Below are 27,515 nucleotides of genomic sequence, written 5' to 3'. Positions count from 1 at the left end.
TTCAGTTAGATCACGCACCGTTATCAAACTATTGTTATCCCTGTGGGGGGGTTCTTCTTCATGTCAAAGGCCATGATGCTGGGGATTTTTTATTTATTTTTATTTTTCCTTCGGTTTATTTTTGCCAAGTCTGACAATAAGTTCATTCTGAAAAAGGTGAGACGGCGGCCGTGCAGCTGTCATGAGCTGCAGCTCCGGAATCTCTGCTGAGGTCCTGCAGTCATGCAGGTGCCTTGTCGCGAACCAGTGTCCTATCTTATCAGCAAAGCCGCTACCGACATCAGATACTAGCCTGTGGCTCATCGGTGCACAGCAGCAGAAAAGAAACCACAGTGCGAATCTGCAGGCACACAAACGGCTGGCGTACATTTTATCATCAGGTCGCTACAATTTACACATTCCACGACATTCCCCGAATACGTGAACAGTCTAACTTTCATGTAAAGTTGTAAATTAGTCTCATGGGAGATATTTTTGGGCTTGAGAAAACCTACCTGAGGTTGCTCGAACAGTTAAATCCGCTTCGCTTAAATTACTGCAGAACGTCTCCACCGGTGACACTTGATTCCGCTCATCTGTGTCTCAGTCAGAGTTTCGCACGACAGTGAGGCCGATCTTCTGACCACGCCCACTTCTGTAACCGCCAGCAGAACGGGAACCAATCAGATTCCTTACCTATATAAACCGTTATTAATACCTCAATACACAAGTAAATGAGTGTGTGTGTATAGCTACATATTCACGTTTTATTTTTAAGACAGAGAAAGGGAGTTAATGTAATATTCTTGCTAAATGATAAGCCGTCAGGTGAAAGTGGCAGTCAAAAGTACAGTTTTTGCCTTTGAAAGGTAGTGAACTCTTACAAAAAGTAAAATTTCCTTTAAAGAAGGAAGTCCGTCAAAAATGTGCTGAAGTCATCGAGTACATCTACTCATTAAATGTACACGGTTACCGTCCAAGACTGTAGGCGAGCTAGTGTTTCGCACGCACATAACATGTTGGTAATGCATGCAGAAACCTGCATTTCAGTCGCGTTACGCTGAATATGTTATGTACGTTTTAATATGGTATAATATCAAAACATGAAAACGATACACACACACACACATATATACTTTAATCAGAGGAGAAATGTATGGGGAAGCCAGTGGTGTCAGTCATTTATTTTGAAAAAAAGACAGGAAGAAAGGAAAAAATGAAAACGTTCAAAAGTACCACATTCAACGTGCAGGTAAGTCATTTCCATGAATGAAGCTTCTAACATATAATGCTCCTTCCACTTCATTACCAGTCAAGCAACCACAAAACTAGAAGATTTTTTTTAATGTCACTGTTTACATCGTGGAAAGTGCAATTAATCAGTTACACATGAAGATGTACATCAGAATGCTTTTTATAGCACCATGTTTTCCATCTGTGTCGTTGATGAGCTGATAAACAGTCCTTAAAGTTATATGATATTTCTCAGTAAGCTATATAACAGCAAATACACTGACACTCAAAGTCAAGCTCCACCAAGTCAAGATTGTCTTCATCTACACTTCAAGTAAAAATACAACGAAAAGTCAACAGAGCCTCCTGCTGGTCAATAATCATAACTGCTGTTAAAACTGTGACTTGCAACAACACTTTGGTACGAAATTCAAACTCAATATACTTAAAAAAAACAGGATAATGACGATGTGTTAAAATGATTGTACACTAAACAATGTTTTACAACATTTACATATTGTACATCAATAGTGTCCATTCTCAGATATGATCAATTGGCCAATCACTCCAAATGGAGCTTTTACATAGTTCAGTACGTGGTTCACGTTGCCACATTGACTGACTTGATCCAGAGAAAAGTTGCAAAACAGAATATAAAGAGACATTTTTCTGCCTGTCTCTGTAGGATTCTGATTTACCACAACATACTGGATTACTTTATCCAGTCGTGATTCCATTTTACCTGAGATTCTACATTTTCACCCTGATCGACCATTATACATTCTGATGTTACTGTGCTAAACCTCAGTTTTGCCTGCCAACACAGAAAAGAGGAAGTGTAACCTGAAGAGTGAAACTTAAAAGGTTCCCCCAAAAACAATGAAAGACTGCTTTTTTACAGAGAGTGCTGAACAGCATCACCACGGCAAATCTGTCTCCAGTTTTTCTTGGTTTCACAGGTCTTCTTTGCACTGTTACTATCCCTGATCACAGGTCAGCCAGGCTTGGAGTTCTTAGAAGACCTTGCTCTGTGCAAGACCTCCTGTTTCCTAATGTCGCATTGCACCAATGTTAACCATGTGAATTCCACCACAACGGCTTAAAAGATTAAAAGTCCCATATGCTTTTTTCTGCAGTTTGTGAGCTATTCACAGCATACGAAGCACAGTGCAGAGAATCTTTCCTTCTAGTCCACCAAAACCAGTGTTCAGCAGTCTCAGGGAAGAGCCCCACTGAAGGTGACTATGGGCAGACAAAGGAGGGAGCAGAAGGTGGGGTTGAGAGGCTGGATTTGAGCCGAGTTCCGGGATTTTCTAAGCCTCCAGTCGGCAGAGCTGTCAGGTTTGTAGCACACAGATATTTCGCACCTTAATGAGACAGAGGGAAAATCGTGAGTTAGCGAAGAATACTTGAGAGTGGTCATTTGGGTGAAATTTGAGGCCAAGTCATTTAAGGTAGGTGAGCAAGAAGGTGTCAAATAAAACAAGAAATAACAGAATTTTCTCTCACAAATAAAACTCCTAAGAGCTGGCGTCTTATGACTGTGCTCACACGCCCACATTGCCTTGTTCATCTCTATATTGATGTGTGTTAGAGAAAAAAACCCATGTAGCCTGTAAAACTAAGAGTGTGAGTGAATGGGTGTATGTGGCATGTAGTGTAAAAGCGCTTTGAGTGGTCAGCTGGACTAGAAAAAGTGCCTTATAAGTACCAGTACTCCATTTACCACTGGAGGAGGCACTAAAGTAAATCTACTTTACAAACCTGCTGCTAGTTCTGTCAAACTTTTTTTCAAGAAACACATTTCTCTCCTTCAATTTCTGCACATGTTGTTTCTGATTCCACACCTGGTGACACTTTGTAGAATCTTCTTCTCATCCTGGTCCAGGCACACTGCAAATGTTGTGTTTCCAGCCCCACAGACCTGCACCTTGTCCACCTTCACCTCAGTCATGGTCAGTTGCTAAAGCAAAATTAAATAAATTGCACCTCACAAATGGATGTTTTGCAAAGAAAAAAAAACAAAAAAAGGTTTGATGGTGGAGTATTTGTTCCAAAATTAAACGTCTCATATGACATACAGTGTTGCTGCAGCTTGTCTAATATTATGCCATTTAAATAGGCCTATATATACATATATATATGTATATATGTATATATGTATATATATATATATATATATATATAGACAGATACAAAATCTCCCTGTGTGTTTTGCTTTGTTGTTCCATCAGCCATCAGTGTGAGAAACTGCTCTCACACATATGTACATTTGTGTGATGAGACTTCCATGTGAGAGTTGAAGCTGAGGATGTACTGAGGTCTGCATCTTTGAATAGATAACGTGTTGCGTGTTGTTTGTGAAAGCATACTGCCACAGCACTGTTTAAACCATCAACCATGAGACAGACTGACGTCACATTTTACCTGGTTGTAGCCCTTCTTGCTTTTACCGTTCTGCCTCTTCAGGACCTCAGTCATGGTGAGCTGCAGGCACTCCATCTTTGAGTCTGACAGAGATTGTTTAGGTCAAACTTTAAAACAAGAGGTTCACAACTCAAATAATATGTATGAAACACTGGCTGTATTTAACTGAGGTAACTAAATAACATTTATTTTACTGGATAAAAAACTGTGAAATTAAAAAAATAGCAAATTCTGCCAGAGATAATAATACAGGAATAATATACATCAACCTAGACAATCACAAAAGGTTTTGTGTTTTAAAAAGATAACAATAACGAGTGGTAGCACACCTAGTTCCTCTGGGTTCTTGCATGCTTTGATTAAGTTTACTGAAGTACAGACTTTGGTTTCTCGTTTCCACTGGCTTCTCCCACTAATTACCACCTGAATGAGAAGAGAAGAGATAAGATCATCACTGTTTAGAAAAAAAAAAGAAGAATGCTTGGAACCGAGAGAAAGATTAATTATAGCTTCTGGAAGTGCTATCAGACAGTCCAGAGGTTTTATCATGAGGAATTATTTCTCAAACAAATAGAACTCCTAAACAATGTGTGCTTTAACCACAAGGTGACACTGTGACTGTATGTGTATATACTGTCCACAAGATGTGCCCTAAAACCTGACTGAATCATTTCTAATTTTGTCTACCCATTTTCTACAACTTATCCTGACGTGGGTCGGGGGAAACAGCAGTCAGAGCGTGCAGGCAGACTCCCTAAGTGGGTATCAGGCCTTCCTCTGATGAAATGTCACCTTCCCTCTGAGGATTCCTGACAGATGACTAAACCACCTCAACTGGCAGAACATGGAAACTCAAACTTGGGGTTGGTTTATGGGGTTAAGAGTTTGTTGCTCTAAAAATCAGTCTAGGATTTGGTGTGTTTCTGTTTATGATATTGAATTTGTTTGAAAGCTGCTGCATGAATGAAGTTTGATCAGTTAACAAATGTGTCAGGTGAGGGTGCTTATCAGATGAATACAACAACTTCCTCTTTTGTGGCGAAACATAGTATTTCCCTCGGCTGCCACAGACATGCAACAAAAAAATCAAAACCTTCACAATTTTAGCATCTCCAGGGAGTCTGGTTTAGACTTTAAATGTTTAGTCAATCTGGGCAAATGTACAGGAGGAGTTTATTAGATGTAGTACAATGCCTGAAAAATAGCTAAATATGGACTGAAATTGAAAAGTTCATTAAAAAAATGGCTGACTTCCTGCTTGGTTTAAGGTGTTAAAAGAGACTTTTTTTGGACATCTTGGCCTGTTTTATACATGTACTAAATTTGTACAGGTCAGTAACAGAAGGATGTTACAGATCCAATAAAGCTCATTTTGAGACTCATGAGATATCAGTATCCACCACTCCTGAACAGTGTGCCAAATTTCATGAGCTCCCAAACAGCAACTTCCTGTGTCGTGACAAAACATCAAGATTAAAACTGTAGACCGACTACTGCAAGGATTTAAATTGAGCACTATACTGAAAACTAGAAATAAAGAACAGATAAAAGAGTCTATGCTGTTAGGCCATCTGGAAAGAGGAACCCTTTGTTTAGCCATTTCTAATCTTTCATACCACATGGACCACAGAGGCAAAAGCTTCGTCAGGACAGGCCACATATGTTTGTTAGCAGACTTTGCATTTTGACACAAAATTTTGTTGTGTCAGGATTGAGAAGCAACCACAACTGAAACACGCTTAATTCCATAGAAACTAGAGACTCTGCAAATTTTTACAAAGTTTTTTTTTTCTGTTATAAGTTTCCATATTTCTGAACAGAATTATGATCAAATGCAGCTTCCAGGCACAAACTCAAAGGTGGTCTTACCTTGTTGTACACCACCTCCAGTGTTAGAGGCACCGCTTCTCGATCACCGTCAATGCCAAACCGCTTACTGGCAGCACCTAAATAAAACAGGACACACACACACATGCACACTGTCGTGATCCACCTCAGAGTAGCAGTTCTGTCATGCAGCAAAGCAAAGAAATGCAAAAAAATACCTCCACAGCATTTAGATTTACTACCTGCTACAGGAAAATGTTTGTTTTTTTCATTTAAAGTAGTCAGTGTTGCAAATTATGTGAGAATACAGTGAAATAATGGAAAAACAGGAAAGTCGTTTCCACAGTAACTACTGGACACAAGTCGTAAACAGACTTTTGGTTCTGAGGTAATTAAAGGGAATTAAAAATCTGAAGTTCAAGCAGTGGTGACGAGTGAAACCAGAAACGCAGAAGTGATATAAATCATGTTATAGAAAAAGCCAATGTTCCTCTTCTATAAAATTTAGTCCAGTCTCTGCAATAACTGATGATGCGCTGCATTGCACGGAAATGTGCGAAGGTTAATAGGGATATCTGTTTGGCCTGCGCTCACCCATGGCCTTGATGGCTCGTGTTCCCGCTGTGTGACCCAACTCCAGGGAGTGGACGAACACCTCAGTCCTCCTCTCTCCACAAGCCAACGTGAGCTGCAAAACCAAACACTTTGCATCACTTCCCCGATCTGACAGTTATTAAGATACAGATAAACTGTGGGTCCTGTTTTCTATTCACAATGCCTTGGTAAAATCTGGATACAAGAGTAGGAAAAGAGTTCAATAAGAGAGCTGTAATGAATGGACACATTTCATAACTGTGTGTATTTTGTGTCACGTCTGACCTCAGCCTGATAAAGTTGGATTAGAGCTGGCCGAACAGCATAGCGGCAGTAGTAAAGCACCAAGTCGGCCAGGATGGGTAGACGCTGCTCGTATGAACTATCATAGGACTCTGACTCTGTTTTTGAGGTTTGCTGCAACAACATTTATAATTTAGACATGGATGAAAGGTATTTGTGCTTCAGGGTTTTTCTGAATTATGTCAGTTTGCATAAACACATCTCAACCAGTGTTCTGACAGTAACAGACAACAAACACTGGAGGTCAGCAATGTTCTCAGCTAAGTTACATTCCAGGTGTACCTGGCAGACGACGCTGGCAGGCAGCTTGAGCAGGCTGAGGGTGTTCCTTTCATACCAGGGGTCCAACATGCCAAGGAGATGTGCAATGTCATTAGTGCTGTCGCCTGTGCCTATGTGGTTAGGATCCTGTTTGAGCAAAAGCAACACTTAGAGCCAAATAGTGGAGAAACACCAACACAAAATATATGTCTCACTTTTACGTTACATCCTTGCCACAATCCTGACATTTTTATTTGACCTTATGATGTTAAATAAAAAAAAAATAAGCTTTTTGTTTAGTTTTTAAAGTTCCATAAGAATCATATTAAAAGTTAAAATGTTTGTATGCGATCTGACTGACTCTACAATTAACTTTTACAAGACTCTATGACACAGCCGGCACCGTGACATGCATATTTACCACTATTTTCAGTTCAATCCTAAATGTAAGTTTGGCTGAATTCACTACACAGACGTTGTCTTTAGGTTACTCGAAAGTGGATTTTATCAGATGATACTGCAGTGATAAAATCAGGATGTTATTAGAGCAAAATAATCTGAAAATGCTTTAAGCAACTGTGAGTTGGCATGTCATCTTAATGGGCTGATTTTCAATATTTCTGGCAAAACAAGTGAATGAGAGCAGTTTTTTGTGAATTCAGCTGTATTAATATACACTTACACACTCTATGGAGCGTGTGTGGAGGCCTGAGTCACATTTTAGTCTTGTTAAGTCTATACACAAAAAAGTGACTCAAACCTTAACCGCAGTATCCGAGTGTGTTAACCTGGTTTTGAGAAGTTGAATTTCACACGAAGCTATTTTGCAACTATTCTTAATAGTTTTGAATGTTTACCTGAAAAAACTATTTCATAATGTTCATGATTCATCTTGCTCTTGGGGGCGTATACTAAAATTTCCATGGAATTGAAGAGTTTTTTTCTTATAACAGAGCTGATAGTGGGTGTTAAATGGTGGGCAGGAAACTAGAGCTGACTAAGCAGAGCAGACTAGGTTTTATTTTGAGAAAAAAAAAATCTATATCCATATCTTTAAATAGGCAGAGGCAAATAGCACTGTTCTATCTGTTTCATGATGACTTTAAAGTTTTGGTTGGACTATTCTTCCACTTACACAAGACAGTGCTGTTCCTTTTGGAGATCCGAACTGTAGCAGTGGACCAGAGGACCTTCGACATCCTAAGTCTCCTGCCGAGTCCCTTTTCACAGGCACAAAGTAAAACTTAAGTTTGAAGGCTCTGCTGAGACGTGGACAAGCACTTTCCTTCTTCCTCAGGCTACTGTAGGCTCGGGCCACCTTCCCTGCCACATGATCAGCACCAAACACAACCACCCTAAGCGTAATATTCTTGTTGTCCTCATCGCTGCTCAGAATAGGCCTCCTTCGAAAGCAAATGTGTCTGAGAGTTTGACTTTGTGGCTTAAGTAAGGGCTCAGGACCAAATAACTTGACCTGCTGGGGTAGAGAATTGGAGCGCGTTTCCCGAACTGCTAAAAGGTCTTTTGATTCACTGTTTCCTAAGCTCTTGGCTCGGGAAAGCAACCGAGGGTTTTTGGGTTTAATAAAGAGCCTGTAGAAGTGCTGGCTGAGACGGGCTGAAGCTTTGTTCAACTTTGGTGAACATTTTTCAGCAACGGGAGAAGAGCAGATGTATTCATCAGAATCTTCAAAGTAGTCGCTATCAGCTCCAGAAGTGACCGAGAAGAGTGAGGGAGTGTAGGACTCGGAGGCGACCGATAACGTGGAGAACATGGAGTCTTTGGAGGTGGTGGACATGGTGGAGAAGGTAGAGGCCCGATGGCTGCCGCTGTAATCATTGGGGACGATCGATATTGAAGTTGATTCCACTCCATGTCTTTCCTCATCTTTGTCTTCCTCCTCTTCCTCCTCTTCCTCTACGTCAGTTTCTGTCACATCATGGTCATCATCATCAAAATCAACCTCCGCAGAGTGCCCATTAGTTGCTAAGTCATTAAGGTCATGCTCCAAAAGGGTGTTCAGGACATCTGAAACAGTAAAAATACTAATAAACAAAAAGAAAATAAGACTATTCAACAGCTATCAAAAATAGAATTCACATAAAATAAAACAATACATATGTATACATTACCAAAGTTATCTTTTTCCCAGTGAAACATGTGACATTTGGCTGTGGGCAACGGCAACGTCTGTAGCATTCCTAAAAGGGACGACAGAAAAGGACAAAATAGAAGGCTGGGCAACCCAACTCAAATAGAAATAGAATCATTCATCATATACTAAACAGCAAACCTGCCAGTGAATAAAAGTGGCCCTCTTACCATCAGACTTCCTCCCATTGGATGCAGGGATTCTCAGCCTCTCCCTCAGTTTCTCCAGTCCCTGAATGACATGACTCCGCGCCTTCTGTGGCTCACCCATAACAGCAGCCGTCTCCAAGATGTCACTCACAGAAGAGAAGATCTCCTCCAAGTCATTCACAGTTTTTGCCTTCAAAATGAATGATGCCACATTGAAGAGCACTTTTAAAAGTTGCTGGTTTGATTTCCTTTTTTTCCCCTCAATATATAGTGAGTATAAAAAAAAAAGAGTGTCAGGTTTTCAGTACATACCTGCAGGGCCTTGTGGATGCTATGCAGAGGGTACTTGGTGCCTAGTGTGGACTGGTAGGCGTGTTTAATCAAGGTGATATAGGTTTCTTTCTGTGAGTGCTGAATGTGACTGAGCTGCTCAGCCACCAGGAGAAAGTCTGCAGGAACCTCAGCTGGGTTCATCAGCAACACAGTCCTGCAGGCAGCAGACAGGCATAATGTCTAAATGAGTGCACGGCATCACATGGGAGAGGACTCAGGCAGGATGCTGAAGTATTGTGGTTGGATGTGTAAAGAAGAGTATGAAAAGAGATTTTTTTTTCACTTTGACTAAGCACCAAACCACATATACATGTTGTTCTGGTGATTCTGATATGACAGCTATACAGTATGTTCTCTTTTGACTTTAAAATGTTATCAGGTCAGATAAACTTATGGTAAACCAGGGACAAATATGATGCAAGGGCTGATTTTAACAAGGAAGCAGAAGGTACAAGATAAAAAGATATCATATTCTGGACTGAAAATAAATTTGAATAGCTCTCAGCAGGTGGAAAGATGCTTTATGCAACCAAGGTCCTTTATAATGCAAAGAAATCTGAATATCAATAGCAACTACATGGAAAGTTTTGCATGTGAAGATACAGTGAGTAGTTCTAGAATGTAGACTTACATGGTTTTTGAACATTCATCAGAGATGCTCAGGCCCTGCTCTTGTCTCACTAGTCTCTGAAAGGAAATCCCTGTGACAAAAGAAAAACTTTTTAAAGAACACAATCGTGACCAATGTTGTGCTGGAGCATCTGCACTGAGACAAAGGCTTGACAGTTCCTAAAATATCCATGACGCCTTTATCATAACTACAAAAACCAGATAATAAAAGTGAACTGAACTGAATAAAAAATATGAGTATATGTATGCTGCCTATAAAACCTGGCCACTTGCTAACAAACACACATTCAGTCAGTTTATTCAACTGACACTTCCTTTACCTATTCCTGTAAATATCTTTGTAAAATTTGAGTGTAGTTCCCGCTTTTTGTTTTGTGAGTGCAACAGTTAGATCCGCTTTCCGACAACATCATGATGGAATGAAGAAGTGTCAATAAAATCTGAAGCCTTAACATTATTCTGTCACTGTCATTGATGCCACCATGAGAGATTGTTTCAGCAGATCCTAAATGCATTCATTAATGTGTCACTAGGGGGAGTGCTATCTGGGGAGAGCATCCGGAAACACACTGCTGTTAAACAAGGTATAAAAGAGACATTGTTGTTCGACAGTTAAAGGACCTTTAAACTAAGAATATTAATCATATTTACCAGGGGCCTTGATCTCCAGATGTAATGTGGAGAGGAGCTCTCTGCATACACTGCTGTAAGGCTCAGGCCATGTGAGGAAGCAGCAAAACACCTCAATAGCCTCCTCCAGGAGTTCTGTATCTGGAGGACAGTATGGTGTCTGCAAGGAAAGCACAAACAAGTTATTTTGATTTAAGGAAAGTTAAAGAACCGTTGAGGTTTGAGTATGATACTGTTTTTCCATAAGTTTACTTATTAATGTCAAATTAGGTAAGTGTATATTGTTAGATGCTTTGAGCCCTCAGAACACTAGTTACACAAAATTACAAACAGCTGCTTTTTTAAAACTTTGCGGTATAATTACATCAGAACTACTTGGTATTGGTAAGAAATCAATCATAGGTAGGATTAAATAACATTCTTTTTACATCATGACTATGCCTTCATGGAAGTCATTTTTATACTTCACATGCAGTTCCTCTCATATTCTCCAAACAAAAATATTGGCTGTTTTAGCCTTCACAAACAAATGCCCCATGGAGACGTATTTAGATAGAGGGCAGACTCCACAACCTCTTTGTCAAGAATTAGATAGCTGACTTACTATCTCTAAATTTGCATAGACAAGCTGTTGTAGGAAGCAAATGTGGTAGATTACACCTTTCTATTACATTAAGTGGCATTAGTGGGTTTGTGAGATACCTAACGATGCAATAACAACACTGACTAACAGCATTGTTTTAAATGACAATTAAGTTTTTTATATTAATGGACTAATCTTTCCTACTAATGTTGCTGTAATTAACACAGTTTAGTGCAATAATGTGACTGTTATTTCTTTACTGTAGTTTCTTGATCACAGGCTTTATGACAGATAACCTAAAGTAGGCTGTTACGTTATTGGCTGTTAGACAAAGCCACTCCTGTGGTGTTCTAACTTCCTACTGAAAAAATTGTTGTAAAACATTTTTTACGTCAGTGATGATGCTTTTTTCTCTGAGGCTTTATGAAGGCATGTTTTTGCAAATTGTCACGAATACCATTTGATACTAGAGCGTGACAGCAAGTCTGAAATACAGAAGCTGGATTAATGAGGAATTCTGGTCAGAACAGTACATTTTGTTCTTGAAAGTATTTTTTATAAGTGCGTTAGCGTTTTTGTAACACCTCAAGCAACCATCATAGCTGTTAAAATTGAGGAACAACAATAAATGACCTTTTGAATTCTCGTTTGTGGAAGCAAATGCACTGAATGGGTCAGTGAGGTCACTCAAGGTTAAATGTGTGGTCGACATATCTCTGGGTGCGAACAGTCTGTACCTGCAGAAGTGTGGAGTTGAACATGATGGCAAGGGGAGCCACTAGCTCATACTGACACTGCTCCTGAACCTGAACTCACAAAGTGAAAAAAAGAGATGCAAACAGATATTTAGTCATTATTTTACTGTTGTGTAAATAATATACTACGAGATATTCTCTTTGACAATCCTCTTACCTGTCTTGTCTTCTGAATGATCTGTTGCAAAAGGATGAGGAAGTTCTCAGGGTCTCTCTTCACCAGCTCCTCCAAACTCCAGCGGTTCATCGACTGACCCGCTGAGCACATCAACACTGAAAAACAGCATAGGTGCTTTCAGAAAAATACATGCACAAACTCTATGGACAGATATCCTCAATACAGAACAAATAGAGCACTTGGAAGGTAGGGCCCCCAAATTTGACAACCAGTTAAAAACATATACCAATTGAAAATACACATAAAAACTTAAGTCCAAACATACGGTGTTAATCTGCATTATCAAAGTGTCCCCAGTATACACAGATCTTGAGAAAAACAAAAGAGAGTTCTAAAGTTTACAAGCTATGGCCTCAAAAGGACAGTCTTTGACAGTCTTGAGCCTAGAGTGAGCAACTACCAACAAATCCCAATCAGATGCCCCATCTGCTGACTCATACTAGTATCAAATGGCTGTGACAGCAGAAAAGGCGATTCATGAGACCCCCTGGATGATCTATTCAAAGTATTAGCAACAGCATTATCAACCTCTTTTAAGTTAACCATGTACTGGCGAGGGTGTCATCATGTTTGTTTGTCCACTTTATGTTTTTTTTCCTTTCAAACACGTCTACCTGTTGTGGCTCTTTGCTATCACTTGAGAGCAGTCTCAAGGACGTGCACAACCAATGCACCAAACGAATACAAGATATGTGAGGCAGCCATGATAAACATGTGTAACCGCAGTTAGGAGCAACTGTATTCAAAGCTTTACAGTAAATTAATCACCATTCAACATCCCCTTGAATCCCTTTGCTCTGTTAGCATTTTATGGCCCAGATGGCGCAGAGGCCTGTAAGAATTAGGTGCCATCAATTTTTGATCTCTATTTTACCCTTTTTAGGTTTTCAGGAGGGCTGAGGGTGCATCTCATCTGTTATCTGGCAAGAAGGAGGTACAGTCTGAACAGCTCGCGAGTCCATCACAAAGACAAACAGCCATGCACACTCACACACACTTGAGTTCAATTTAGAGTAACCAGTTAACCTAACATGGATGCTTTAGGACTGTGGGAACAACTGTGAGAGGAAGTCAGAGTATCCAGAGAAAACCAGCTACAGAGAAAGCGTGCAAACTGCACATAAAAGGGACCCTGCTGAAATATGAGCAGAGAACCTTCTTGCTGTAAAGCAACAGTGCAAACCACCACACCACTGTGCCACTAATCTACATTGGGTGTATCACCATAATCCTTGTCTTGCAATCAAACATAGGGTGGGACAAATTTCTGTCAGTGTCTACTGCTACAACCTACATTTACCAACCAACCAAAAGGAATGTAACAGGGAAAGATATTTACTACAACCCAAAGCAATTTAGATGGAAACCAAACAAGATAAACACATCTTGTGAAATACAAACAACAAAGCATATCAGCAGTAGAAGAAACATTGTCCGTATGAGGGGTCCTTCAGCTCATACCATGACCGTGCCAAAAAGGACACAGTCCGAAATGAAACCGATGAAGCATTGCAGCGTTCTGGTTGAGCAGCAAACCAGGAAACATATTAACAACACATATCGTAACAAACAATATTCATGGTACAGACTGGTAACATCAAAACATTATGTCACATCTGGCTTGCAATGACCATAAGATGGTAAAATTTGCACAATGTTAACTGTGCTTGAGCTGGGTGAAAAGAGAATGATTCAACGTTTAGATTTTCAAGGACATGTTTAACAGAAGACACTACAGAAATGGGACAGAAATCAGAATCTCTATTTTTAAACAAATCCAGGTTAAGGTGAATATTATTGGCATAACACTTGTAAATCATACCTTTATTGCATACCTAAATTGCATATTTTTGGCCTGAAAGGAAGTAAATTTATATATTAAATTGTAAATAATAAATTGATGATGTATAAAAAAAACACCTGCTGGTGATATTTGATTAAGCGTATTATGGCTAATTTACATTAATAGATAAAGTAATTCGAAATTAAACTTTCATTGTCCACAACATACAAAATAAACGTTAATGTAGCTGGAAGTACTGACGCACTTCAAGGGTGTGTTTTGCCACCTTTTTCTTAGTGTTTCATTAAAGAAATTTTCAAGACATGACAGGATGCATTTCCTGATGCAAGACATAATCGTTGAGCACTCAGTGTCACTGCCGGTGTTTGGTTAAAATGTGGTAGATGTGTTGTTCAAAGACGTTTGTTTTCTTTTTAACAGTGTGAAATAGAAAATAACATAGGGGAACCATGAATACAGTATCTCAAACCAGTGTGCCACTCTCACAAAAACAAGTGAGAGTGCCTTACTTTTCATGTGAATAACTCTCCAAGAGTGCATCCCCACTCAGTCCCCAAGAAAGCAACAAATCAGTAGTTATTCAAGTTGCATCAAAATGTTTTTGTAGAAATAAGCTTGTTGCAGGTTGTTGGTTTTTCTTGTTTTTTTCTCCCCACAAAAGGTTCTTTGTACTCAGGAGCACTATCTAACATATCCTAAAGCAGTGTGCTATTCACTGGGGAGCTTTACAGGTATATTTTCCCAAGATCTCTTAGATCTTTAGAAATAATACTGGAAGTTTCAAATGATCCTGTTAAGATGTAAAATGTATCATTTCAGCATTTGTGAAAGGATAAAAGTCACACATTCTCCTTGAATCTTAGTCGAAAAGCAATGCCATTAGAAAGCATGAAATCAGAAAACAAACTAAGCTTGCATGTAAATCATGTCATTAAGGTCTATCTCAATACAAAACCTAGAGCACACTTCTGCATTTGTGCGTCATTCTGTAGAGCACTGGCTGACGTGGATGTCAACCTGATCCTCCGCCTTGTTTTTACACCCTGCACCACAGTAACTCCTGCCTCATGATGTCTCACTCACACGCTGCGGTTTGTGCCACCACTTCCTCCCAGCTGCTATTCACACAACTTCCTCCAACACCCAATAATACGCTCCCCTGGTGATCTGAAAGCAACAATGACACCAACAACAAGCTCAGACACCTATCTGCTCATAAGCACCACGTACTGCTGTCACTGTCACACACTTTTCTGGTGCAAAGAAAGTGCGAACAAACAACTGCTTTCTGTTAGTTATTATTCTGAACAGCACGTAGTGCATTCAAATCTCTGTACTGGTGTAGATAATTCTGGGAAATTGGGTTGCTTTTCACCATCCGCAAAACATAATTTTCATCCCACACAATGGCCACAAAACCTTTTAAAAAGTCACTTCATGCAGCATGTCAGCAACTAACTGTGAAAAACAGGTTACGCCATAACATTAGAACCGCCTGCCTAATATTGAGTTGATCTTCTTTATGGTCCCAAAACAGCTCTGACCAGTCAGGGTGTGGACATAGAACATCTGAGGGTGTCCTGGTGTTATGTTAACAACAGATCCCTTTGGGCCCTGTGGGTTGTGGGGTCTTTATGGACTTGGCTTGCTTTCCATAGATTTCATCAGATCTCACCAGATGACATCACTGATGGTTCAGTTTCTTTAATCTTACGAAGAAACAAGCCCAGTGAACCAGTGTGCACAATCCAAAGGCCTCAGCTGCTGCCATCACTGGTCGACTGCATTTCTGACATGTTCTACAATGGTCCTGCTGCAGGAGTTCGGTAGACTTCTTTCATCTTTCTTTGCACCTCCTTGAGATTTTCTGTTGAGCTTTTGTCTGTGAAAAAACGATTGTTGAAACTTTTTTCATTGTTGGTTTGGATGCTGGAATGATTTCAGCCAGTATCTCTGGAATTTTTTTACATAAGATGTAACATCTCCAACTGGAAAGTTGTTTGCATGTGGGAGCAGCTGATTGAGCTCTCCAAAGCCCAAATAATACCTGGAATAAGACCCCAAATTCAGATGAGCTGAAATGAAGATGTCCGGGAACAAAAGCAGGAACAAAACAGAGAAAAATGACGAGGAAGTTTAAATAATTTTTTCCCTTGATCATTATGGAAAGTGTGAGATCCTTAGCAAAAACAATGGACAAGCTTGGAGCTTTGACTATATGGGCAGACAGACTGCAGACAAAAAAGGTTGTCCTGCGTTATCCGCTAACTCTGTGTGTGATAATAATAACTAAGATGTTCCCAAGCTACAAAAACAACACTGCAAAACATTCATGGTGATCTTTGAAGATTTCTACAACACCTCTCTACTTTCTAAAGCTGTCTGCCAATTTATTTAAACGAGCGTTGCGTCATCGTCTGCTGTAGATTTCACTAGATCTTGCAATTTCCGATCACACACTACCCAACACATCCATCACTCAAATGTGTCATGATGTCTTCTCCATCAATTGAAACCACATTCTCAAGTTCTGAGGTTACTTTTAGAGATATGAATTATAAATATATGTTACATTTGGTTAGATTTTCTGTGAAAAGATAACTTATAGTGAATGTCACTGTTAGTTGTTCTGCTTTATCTTAGTGTTTTGTGGACCCCAGGTAGCTACCTGCGTGGTAATAAAAGCTAATATTAGCTACGTAAGGCTAAAGGCTGTTTGTATTTAGTCTGATAGAGGGATAGCATTAGCAGGCAACACGTTGTATCTGGTTGAAATTATCTTCAAAGCCTCTTAGTATCATGTCACACTTTGATTGAAATCAGCTGAACTAACATAACACCGAGTAATTTCTGTGCAGCTAACAAAGCTACTTAGTAGCTTTGGTGCATAAACTCACATGAATCAACAATTTTCAACAGAGACACAGAGAAAACGTTACGTTTGTTTAATCAGATCAGCTGATTGTCTGCAAAGTAGTGGCGAATCGCGCTTGCGCCACCATTTGTCCCCTCTAGGCCACTATAATCAATATGGCGACGTAAGTGGTGTCCTTCCAAGTAAGCCTTTGTGTAGAGCGGACCACAGTATATGTAAATAAAAAGGCAAAATCTATAGTAATAAAAACGTAATGACTCGTTACATAGTTATATGTATTATATTCCATTTCTGTTAATAAATCAACATAATTATTACACACTGCTCCTTTAAAATCTAGTTTTGCTATCCTATTATGACAATAGCACAACTTTCAAAATAATTTATACTGAAGCAATATAATTTCCTTTTGAGGGATTAATGAAGTATTACTGAATTTAATTGAATTTTCTGTTATCAAATATAAAAAATAAAAATTTAATTTCAGGAGAAATTTATGTTTGCTATTTTTTTATGAAGTTTGAAAGTTGCCTTTTTCTACTGTTTGCATTTCTGAAGGAAATTTCTGCTGTTTGTTTTCTCAAAATCCGAGTTATCTTCTCTACAAACATGACACAAGACTAATTTCTTCATTAGCACCTGGTTTATTTGTTCACTTCGCCCTATGGCTTGCAAGATCAACCTCCTCAATATTTAAACCCCTTTCAAGCAATTCAAGGATGGAAGTTGAAAGGCTCAAAATGTAAACCCTTGGTTAGAGAGAGACCTCAACAGTGGTTATTCTGTCCATCGTAAGTTTTACTTCCATTATTTTACAGCACTCACACAAACAACAACACAATTACTGTATGTTGTCACTATATCAGACAAGTATTGGAAAAGTATACATTTTCAATCAATCCCTTTCGCTGTGCCTTTTCCTTTTGGTGACACCACAATATAAGAAGACATACAAAGAAGAAATCGAGTTGTTTCTTAATGGTCCAGATGTTCCCGCAAACAAAGAAATGTTGGAGTTTCGTAAGTTTTATTTGGACTGTGGCAGATAGAGAAGTGTAACATTTAAAACTACTTTACCATAGTAGGTCTGGTTTAACAAAGCGTCTCTTAATTTGCACAGATTCTTTTGAAAAGCCAAACAATCATTTGCAAGTGGGCTACCATAGGATATCAACAGCACTCAACATCTATAACACGACAAGCCCAACAAAGACAAATTTAGTCTTCAGCATCTGTCATTTAAGATGAATTCGAGAAGAATGTTTTCATCTCTGGAGAGTTTTCTAGCAGGGATGTGATTTCCCTACAATTACAAAAATTTGATATTTCTGTTGTTCCACTTGAGTGACATCACAAACTTTAAAAAATCATCACATTACTAACTGTGTTTATCATCACCATATGTGCTGGTTATATTAATTTAATGGTTCATTTCTAGATCAGATTCTAAAGTCAGACTCCGATCATTATTAAATGTTGTTTAATATGGTGTGTATAAAAATGCAAAAATGTCAGTATATTTGCACCAAGATAAACATTAATATATGTTGCTGTTTTGTCACTAATAAAGCCAGAGGGTGCACATGTTTGACGTTTCACATTATGCGACAGCCTGTTTCCCCTTATGAGCAAGTATTTAAAAAAAAGCACATTAAATGAAAACATTGTCTGACCACATCAGCCAGTGTTAAAAAAAATGTATTGCACTGACACTGGTTATCAATGAAAATATACAGCACACCTTTCTTCCAACAAAAATATCATCATCACTATTGTAGCAGCGCTGGAAAGTTCCTCTTTAAAGCCTTGTCTAACACCTGCCTAAAAATACAGTGTAGCCTTTGGAGTCTTACCATTCCAGTGGTGTGCAGCTGTGGGGCTTTGTCTCAACCCGTCCAGGCACCTGTCCAGAGCATGCTGGATCCGGTCCTCTGTGCACGAGGTGTGCTGCATCTTCACCGCTCAGGCTCTGAAGAGGAGGCAGAAAATATAGCTGATGTCAATCATCAAATTTATGACATCGCACCCACTCACGTATTCTATGGAGTCTTATAGTTCAACGCTGTTGCTTTTACCAATCGTGTCAACATAAGCCTGCACTAACACACACGCTCTTCTATTTTCGTGGACATGGGGTTATCGCATCTGTTTTGCATGAAGGCAGATCGCCCGCTAAGCATGAAAATGAGACTAAGAGGATACACAAACCATAAAGGGAAATGAGAGGATAAGCAGATGTAGGTTTATTTGTCTTGTTGTTTGGTTGCTGTAGCTGCTGAAGTCATGTTCGGTGCAAAACAAATGACTGTACACCGGCACCAAAATCAGCCTAATCGTTTCATAGAGCACACACAAAGTTTAAATCGGGCTTGAAAATTCCAGTATGACAACATTATGTTTTTTTCGCCACTGACTCACGAGGATGTGTTGAACTACACCTTTTTTTTTCCAACTTTCAGTTTATCAGTGCATTTGGCTGTTTTTCATGCAGCAACTGAGTACAAACCCAGGTGTGGCAAGCTGTTTCAGTTCTGTTATGAATGTGTATCATCATCAGATACGTGCTTAAGTGATATATAAATCTTGCTCATCTTTGGTGTAGGATCAAGGATCAGTAAAAGATGTTTGATGATGCAGCTTGAAAGCCGTGACCTTAAACAAACCAAATGAAGATGCTATCTTAGGCAAAGAAAGCGGGTCAGTAAAAACAGAAGTTATTCTGTCTAAAATGGTCCAGTGACCACCTTACTAATAGCAAAAGCATTTAATGATCTGCAAATTCCCCTGAAAATTGCACAGGTGTCTCTGTGGGAGACTGTTTACCTCAAATTAGTGCCTCAGAAGACGGAGCATCAAACTGAGGGGATAATAATGAACTGAACTGAATAATGAACTGTCAAATTCTTTTTTTTTTTTTCAAGCAAGAAGCACCTCTTATATTCATATTCAATGACTCGACTAGTCGAATAGTGTCTGTGTGAAGAAAGAGACAGATGCACTGGACTGGTTAAAAGACATACAAGTTGACGGCTCAACAGTGAGATTGAAAATCTAACATAAGTGGCTTTTTAAGTCACGTGAGCAAATTGTATTTGCTCATCTTTTCCTCCTTGGAGTTCCCTTATCTTTGTCTGCATGTTTTTGGAGTTTCTGACAAAATTCTGTTTGACAAATACCAGAATTCAAACAGTTAAAGAGTGTTCGGTGTTATAAGGTCGGATGTAATGTTGCTGATGATGCGCTGTGTAACCACTGGATTTATTTTTAAACACTTTTCTTGACTCATCTGAGAGTTTTACCATGGTAAGGCAGGACAAGTTTTAGTATTTGCAAATACTGGAAAATGTCTACATTGGAGAAGCAGAACTAAAACTTCCTTGAAAAAGATGAAAAAAGAAGCAAAGCTTTTTAAAGATTTGCTGTTCAACAGTTATTGTTTTTGGGTTTCTTTTCTTACACAAACAGTAAATGAAGAATTTTGCTTATGGAAGAAAAACTCAACGTTTGGTGATGGATCGTAAATCCAGAGACCGAGAAAGTCTCATTCTTGAAAAACTCCAATGTCGAAACTGTTTGTTAAAATAAATCATTAGCAAAATCTGCACCAGCAGTGATTACAGTGTGAAGATGTACAGATACAGAAATGAGTAACTGAGAACATCAAAAACAACTTTGGCTTGAAATGTTCTCAAAATTTCCCCTGAGAGTGTGACAAATTCCCCATTTGACGTGAAACTCAGACATAAACGATGGCTGGGGAATGAAAAGTATCAATCAGTCATTCACTTGTTCTTTACAAACCCACTCAGATAATAATGAAAACTGACACAAACACAGTATGCTTTAAGGCAAACAGGCTTTGGGGGAATCCTGAGCATGTCGTTGGGTCAAGTATTAAAACAGAGAAAGAAGACACCTACCAGGCTGTCAACAACACCCAGCCAGCTCATCTTCTCACCAAATTCTCACCAGAAATTAAATTTTTATCAACACAAAATATACTGAATACATATGGGACTTGCAACCACAGGGTATCTGATAAGACAGTCCCAGCTGATAACCCACAAATGATATATTTTAAAAAAATCTGCACCTTTACACCTGTTTTTCTCTCCTTAGGAATTATCCAGCACTTATCAATAAATCTGGGGAAAATATCAGTGTATGTCTGAAAAAAAAACACAGACTAGGATGTAAAAAGGTTTACTCACAGTAAGAAAGTCTTGAGCCACCCCTCATTTCTGTATATATATATATATATACACACACATATACAGAAATGACAGCCACCCTTCCATGAAGACATTTCTGAAGAAGCTTTGGCAAAGAGTAGATGGATCAACTGAAAGTCTAGATGCTTCTCTCAGGTCTTTGCTGGATTTTTTTTCCTATTTCTTAAGGACATCACTTTAGGTTGTTGTTCATCTGCTGTAGACATTCTTTAGGCCTACCTCTTGTTTTTTTGTCCTTAACTTTTTTGTCCTCCTCACAGTTTTTCTCATTGGCTCACTGGCCACCATGCTGAGAAATGCCAAGTTTTCAACTAATATCTCTTTTGGAATTACCTATCTTTTACCAGTTAAACGATATCATCTTTGATATTTTTTGTAGATCTATCAGGAGAAATGGGAAACAAATTTTGTTTTTGTGACAAGCTGCTAGCAATGAATTCCCTAAAGATATAATATAAAATTGTTTATTTCCCTAAGTTAAATACTTTGATATGCAGCTTCATCAAAAAGAAAAAGAAAAAGAAAAAAAACACATTCTGGTCAAGTTTAGGGAAAGACTGAACTTAAAACCAGTGAAGTCTGGAGAACTATTGCTCAAAACCACTTTAAAAGATTATATTCATCCATCAATCCAGCTATTTTCTATTACTGCTTAATCCAATTCAGGCTGGAGCCTATCCCAGCTGTAAAAGATTACAAGAAAGTCAAAATATAAGGAAATAAGGGGTAGATCATGACTTTTGCACAGTCCTGTAATACAACACTCAATCACACCTAAGACACATATTTTTGTTGTACTAAATCGTCCACACTTTCACATGCCTAAACACATATACTGTACAATGAAGTTTCGACACTCAGGCACTGTGCAAACATCCGAGCCACCGACTTCATCACAGAAATGGGGCAGGAAGTCCAAGTTCAGGAGGGCCACAAGAATGAAACTCAATTATCCCACAGCACTTCACTTTTTTTTCCTCAGAGTTAACATTCAGCAACAATACCATCCTCTCCAGATGTAAACAACACAACCATGTAGCCCTTTCTCCCTGCAGTCCCTCCTTCCCAGGCTTGTATTGTATCCAAGAGGTTTTCCAGATGGCACAGAGCAGGGTCTTTAGAGCCGAGCACAGTGGACACTCCGGCAAAGGGCTCCGGTCATTGTCAGCGTTGGACAGAGCTGGATGAAAGCCCGGTGAGAGTGGAAGGAACTAATAAGTTAGAGTTGTGGTGACTCCTGCATCCCGGATCGGGTTCAATGAGGACACATAATAGTAATAATGAGAGATGAAGTCATCTAACATAAGTCAGTGAGCATGTTATCCAACAGTGATAGGTCTGACCAGGTAATCTCTTTTGTAGAGCGAGCCTTGTCAAGCACTTGTTCGAACTAAGAATAGTGTAATTCTTTTTATTGGTTACATAAACCAGGTTTACCACTAAAAACACTCCTCCTCTTGAACATGACATGTTTCTACAGTAGTCAAAGACAAGGATTTTCATGTCAAATATCAGCCACTTGTCGCGAGTGTCATCACAGGGTTGTTTACGTAGAGCTGCTTGTCGTGTTGCAAATACATGAGTCTGTGGTGTTTCATAAGAGGATGTATGCAGTACATCCCTGAGAGTCAACAAGGTCACTTCCACTTTTTCATGGGTTACATCTTGCAGCAGGCAGTCAAAAACAAGCAGTGTTTCGGTGGTGCGGAACAAGATTTACAGTGAACTAACTCTGAAATGTCGCAACAAAGTTGTACATGCTGTGACAACCATGATACGGAAAATGGAATACTAGCGAAAATAGTGAAAATCTCATATAGTGCTAGACCTACATTAGGAAAGTTTAGTGGGAAATTGTACAGTGTTTATCCCCCCTTTCCAGAGTCAGAAAACAAGAGCGGACCTCAGGAACCTTAGGACCTTCCATGTAATAATATCAAACATATGTTAATATCTTGGCTGAATTACAGAGTGCTGATATAAAATAACAGTTTAAACTCCAAAAGCACTCAGGAGCTATATTGACAAGCAAAGGTCCCAATTTCTCTGCCACTTAACTCTACCCTTCTGTTTAGCAGAGGTAAGGTTGACCTTTTCTTTTAGGGATCAAGGAGTGCCATCCACCACCATCCAAATGGATGTCTAGGGTGAAGGTCCTTAGGACCAATACTCCTCGATCCCCAAAGAGAGGAGCACCTTACTCCTGAAAAACATGGCTTTGACTGTGTTAGGGCCAAGAGGAGGAATTGGGATTGGGGTCAATAATTGCTTCCCAAACAACCCAGTTAATGACAAAACTTGATGACAGTTACCTTCCAGTCTTTCCCCTCTCCATCCTATCCACCCCCAAGTTGACAAATGGAGCCCATATTCAAAGAAAATCTTATAAAATAACTAATTAATTCAAGTTGATACAGCTGTAAATAGCAGCTATTAACACAGAATGATCCCTCTCTGTTTTTATGTTCTAGTTCTAACATCACATCAGAGACCCTACTACCGTTCTTTCCTGCCTCTTATTTACTGTCACGCTGCTTTCACCTTCTCAGCCCCCCTCTGTTTTGTCTCTGAGCATTACACATATCAACATTTCCCAGACGAACAGACCCTTAGAACGCGGCCCCTCCTCCGGCGTTCGTCTTTTTTCTCATGCTGTCTACTTTTTCCTCTGCTTCCATCTCGTCGCAGGCTGCTTCCCATCTCTCCCACTGATCCCATTACCAACTGCTTCCTAACAGGAAGACAGCTTCCCTGCTTTGCTGTGGAAGCAGGTGCCTCTCTATTGTTGCAGTGTGATCGCACTCTTAGATATGCTCCCACAGACCATGAAGGAGATCTCTGTACAGTAAGCGTGCCTGTCTTCTTTTTTTTTTTTTTCCTGATAATCACATCCAGCCTTCCTCTGGCAGCCCACAATGCTCTTAAACACCGTCCTCTCTCAGCTGAACCCCTGGATGTGAACTGGCCTCTTACAGCTTTAGGAAATAACTCCAAAGCTCTATTGTAATTAAGTGCTTCCCTTTAGTTCAAACAAATGCCACCGGTGGGAATTTTGATCAACTAAACTGGAGTTAGAGCTGGTCCAGTGAATATTACTATTATATTTCTAAGGTTGTTGTTTGACACTTCATCCCCCCTCCCCCAAAAAAGAATCTTGCTTCCATTGACTTTGAGGTGGAATTGTTCAACCAACTGTTAATTTCCAGAGAAGAAAAGGGTAGGATGCAGGATAAACTAGACTTTTAAGCCTTTTTCTGTTAGCATTTCTTTTTTCACAGAATAGCTGTGCATTATTGCCACATCTTTGACAAACGTACTCTGTGATCACTCAAGGATGCACAACTGGAGAGAGCTACCTGCTTTTATAGTTACAATGGGATGGCATGAAAACACAGAGAGTTTGTCTCCTGGAGAACAGAAAGCCTATCTGTATAACCTTCTGACTTCTGTCTTCACTTCCTCAATAAACGCTGATAAATGAAATTTAAAATGCAAATATGAAGCGCTGTAAGAGGGAGACACAGATATCCACTTTCTGTAGAAAGCTTCGTGCTGTTTGTTTGACAGTGATATGGAGAAATATTTTTTTGTGCTCGTATCACTGCTTTTTTTGCATGAAAGGTGTAGAGTATATGTGCACAGATGCACATGTTTACTCACACGGAGGTGGCGACCTCAAAAGTATGTGTTGTAAATGGGAAGATGAAGATTTCACTGATACCACAGTCACCAAGAGATAAACAGGAAGCAATTCTGTGAATTACACAGTGCTGCACTGGGATAGCACCATCACTTCCGCTATATACGTATGACAGCCTCCACTCTTCATATCTGATATCTGTGGCAAGCGGCAAAATGTGTCAAATCTTCTACCTACAGAGAGGATTTATGTTTCATCATTTGAGTTCAATTCAAGGCATGAGTGCAACTCCATCAGTTTTTATTTCCTTACCAAAGGAGATGCTTGTATTATACCCATTTGTGTAATTCAATTCCTGTGGTTGCACAGGAAGACTTACACGAAGGAATAAGAAGGTGTTCATAACTTATTTTTAATGAAAATAATTGAGATCCATTATGTATTAGATTACCGTTATGAGACAGAAGTAGTCTGTCTTGAAGTTATAGGTAATATTAAAATACATATAGTTAAGGCGAAATTGCTGTCAATTATCTATGGACTAGGTGCCCCGTTGCCATAATTTTTCCTGCATTTAGGGAACTAATCTAGAGCTGCATTATACCAGGCATCCTTTTGCGTCAGTAAGTGACACACTGGCTGTGTCAGTGTTAGCAAACGCAGTACATGATGCAAGCATCCTTCTACAGTGCTCATTTCTGTTTGCTGCTAACTGTAGGACAACTACTTTTCACTTCCTAAAAAGATTCAGTCATCTCCTAAGTTTTGGTTTCAGTCATTACTTGTTTTAGGCATTAAGACTAGTTGGTTAGGTTTTGGCATTCAAAGCACTTGGTCAGACTTCGACAACAAATCTACTGGGTTGTGGTTAGGAAAACATCATGGTTGAACGATAGCATAGGTAATTGTAGTGCATAAAGATTCCACCTTTTCCGAGGTTACCAAGGCAATGTTTCGCTGTCATAGTCACCACATAGAAATAAAGTGGTGTCCTGATCGTTGATGATTAAACACAAGGGCTCCCAACCAAACGCCAGGATGTGACGAGCTGGGAATGACCCTGTGTTGGGTTAACCATTTGTAATATTGCATTCTCAAATATATATTAATATATACTCATATCTATGTACTAATATTTCACCTGACATGAATCAAACATCTGTAAATCCCCTCAAATTTTCTATAAATCTCCTAACTGTGTAGTACTGTTGACTAATTTGAGGACAAAATCTCTTAGAAGAGGATAAACTGAAATGAAGAAAGCTGCACAGATTTGAAAATATCGACTTCAGTCAGAGTAACAGATCTTAGGTTTAACTGCTACTAGTCTACAGGTCAGTAAAATTCCGAATAAGCACACAACACACAAAAAAACTACTTGTTGCCATAATATTAGTATTTGAGTTGTTGTTGGACAATGTGTAGATGAAAAATGATGAAAAAATTATTTGGTTCTGCTGCATCAGTTTTTAAACTAATTTAAAACTGTCCATGGTAAGTGTGACACTGCTACTGGAATGCAACAATAAATCAATGGGAAGTTAACTGGACTGATAAAAAACGAAAAGAGTTTTTATTTTATACTGATAGTATCTTTTCCTATCAAGATCAATGAACATCCCAGCTCCGTCATTATCTGCTGGCTGTAACTCTCTGAATTACCAGCAGAGATTTTCCAAAAATGTCTTTTGGCAAAAAGTCCTTCAATTACCATCTAATCTCAGTTGTTTACAAGGCCTTGGTTTAGTGAAGAAAAAGGTATGGGAACCCTTATCAAGCAGGCATTGGTGTGGTAATGTTTCTCTGGAGTGAAGCCCCTAAAGACCCTTAAGGACTTAACTGGTTCTCTCTTTCTTCTGACTCTGAACCCTCAGGACATTTATCAGATTCTTAGCAACCCCCCCAAAAAATGTTTCAAATCAAACAGCCTTCCCCTGCTTTCTAAAACAAACCACCAACTGAAAATGCCCAGGAAGAGGAATCATTTTAAATGTCTCACGCAATTTAAGATAACAAGCCATCACTTGCTCAGATTGTTGTTCCCATTTACAGGGAAATACACAAGATTATCCTCCATGCAGTTTGCACGTGCTCCTGCAGGTCTACTTCCTCACTGTTTATTAAAAAGATGAATCGTACAGTACAGAGCTCTCAGCGGAAGTGCCCAAAATGATATGACAGTGGGGTTCTATGAGCTCATGGAGGAGGCCTGTCAAAAATGATAGCTCTGCTGTTCCCATCACTGTGATGCCCACATCCCCTTCAGCTCCTCTGACAGAAAACATAACTCCCAACAGTTTTACATGAGTCAGGAAATGAGTTCTGACAATTTCAAAAAGTATTTATGACTTACGACAAGATGGCAACAGACGACTCTGACAGAACCAGCTTCACATGTTGCAAATCACCAACTGTCACAGATTCTAAGTGAATATTGAATACATCAAATGAATGAAATCTGTCGAATAAATGCTCCATGAACTCATGAAGCAGTGAGTCTACGACCGGCGTCTCCTTCCAAGCTCACAGAGCAGGGACAATGCGCCATTCAAAACAAACACCTGTTTCAGCCCTCATAGTCTTACCTGCAGTTTACTGCCCGGGCTCCATTGCCTCTGTGGGAAGTTTAACAAATCCAAAAACTCCACGGCCAACGTCTCCTGCTCAGTGTCAGTGCCATTCATTCACGACACGCATCGCGACTGAACAGACAAAGACACATCCTGGGCAAGGCAGAGAGGTTAAGTCAAACAGGAGTGGAATCGGCGGCTGCCGGCTGATTGTTGCTCTGCTGCGTTCACAGAGCTCTGCGCTTCAAACACACACACACACACACTCTGCGGCTCGCAAATAGCAAACAGGAAATTGTATGAGTGTGGTGCACATGAGCACAATGAGGGAGGCTGCTCGTACCGTTGTGTGTGTGCAAA

At 39.5% G+C, this 27,515-nt stretch overlaps 1 protein-coding gene across 2 annotated transcripts; it reads right to left on the bottom strand.

Moving 5' to 3' along the window:
• Positions 1-1,136: 1,136 nt before the first annotated feature.
• On the bottom strand, positions 1,137-27,415 carry pik3r5 (phosphoinositide-3-kinase, regulatory subunit 5). Of its 2 annotated transcripts, none has more exons than XM_072383460.1 (18): positions 27,171-27,415; positions 18,567-18,682; positions 12,014-12,129; positions 11,839-11,907; positions 10,540-10,678; positions 9,890-9,959; positions 9,238-9,412; positions 8,947-9,115; positions 8,757-8,825; positions 7,760-8,652; positions 6,646-6,771; positions 6,346-6,477; positions 6,061-6,154; positions 5,509-5,585; positions 3,969-4,062; positions 3,628-3,722; positions 3,060-3,175; positions 1,137-2,579 (listed from the first exon to the last, which is right to left on the bottom strand). In XM_072383460.1, exons 2-18 carry the CDS (start codon positions 18,664-18,666, stop codon positions 2,429-2,431), a joined length of 2,685 nt encoding a protein of 894 aa, XP_072239561.1. In that variant the 5' UTR covers positions 18,667-18,682; positions 27,171-27,415; the 3' UTR covers positions 1,137-2,428. The 2 variants fall into 2 exon arrangements, with proteins under 2 accessions (XP_072239561.1, XP_072239562.1); XM_072383461.1 differs by having other exon boundaries at positions 3,640-3,722.
• Positions 27,416-27,515: the final 100 nt, after the last annotated feature.

This window comes from Leuresthes tenuis, unplaced genomic scaffold, assembly GCF_036924035.1.
Source record: "Leuresthes tenuis unplaced genomic scaffold, fLeuTen1.0.hap1 SCAF_4, whole genome shotgun sequence".
Classification (NCBI taxonomy): Eukaryota; Metazoa; Chordata; class Actinopteri; order Atheriniformes; family Atherinopsidae; genus Leuresthes; species Leuresthes tenuis.
Note: the sequence above shows the minus strand (reverse complement) of the source record. Positions and strands in the feature narration are given on the sequence as shown.

Bases quoted from the DNA above. Each gene is read 5' to 3' on its own strand.
- pik3r5 (XM_072383460.1), bottom strand. From the start codon at position 18,666: ATGCAGCACACCTCGTGCACAGAGGACCGGATCCAGCATGCTCTGGAC. The intron at 10,679-11,838 runs GTACAGACTGTT...CTTTCCTTGCAG, and splicing joins TCAACTCCACACTTCTGCAG to ACACCATACTGTCCTCCAGA. The intron at 2,580-3,059 runs GTGTGGAATCAG...TGTCTCATTAAG, and splicing joins ATTCTACAAAGTGTCACCAG to GTGCGAAATATCTGTGTGCT.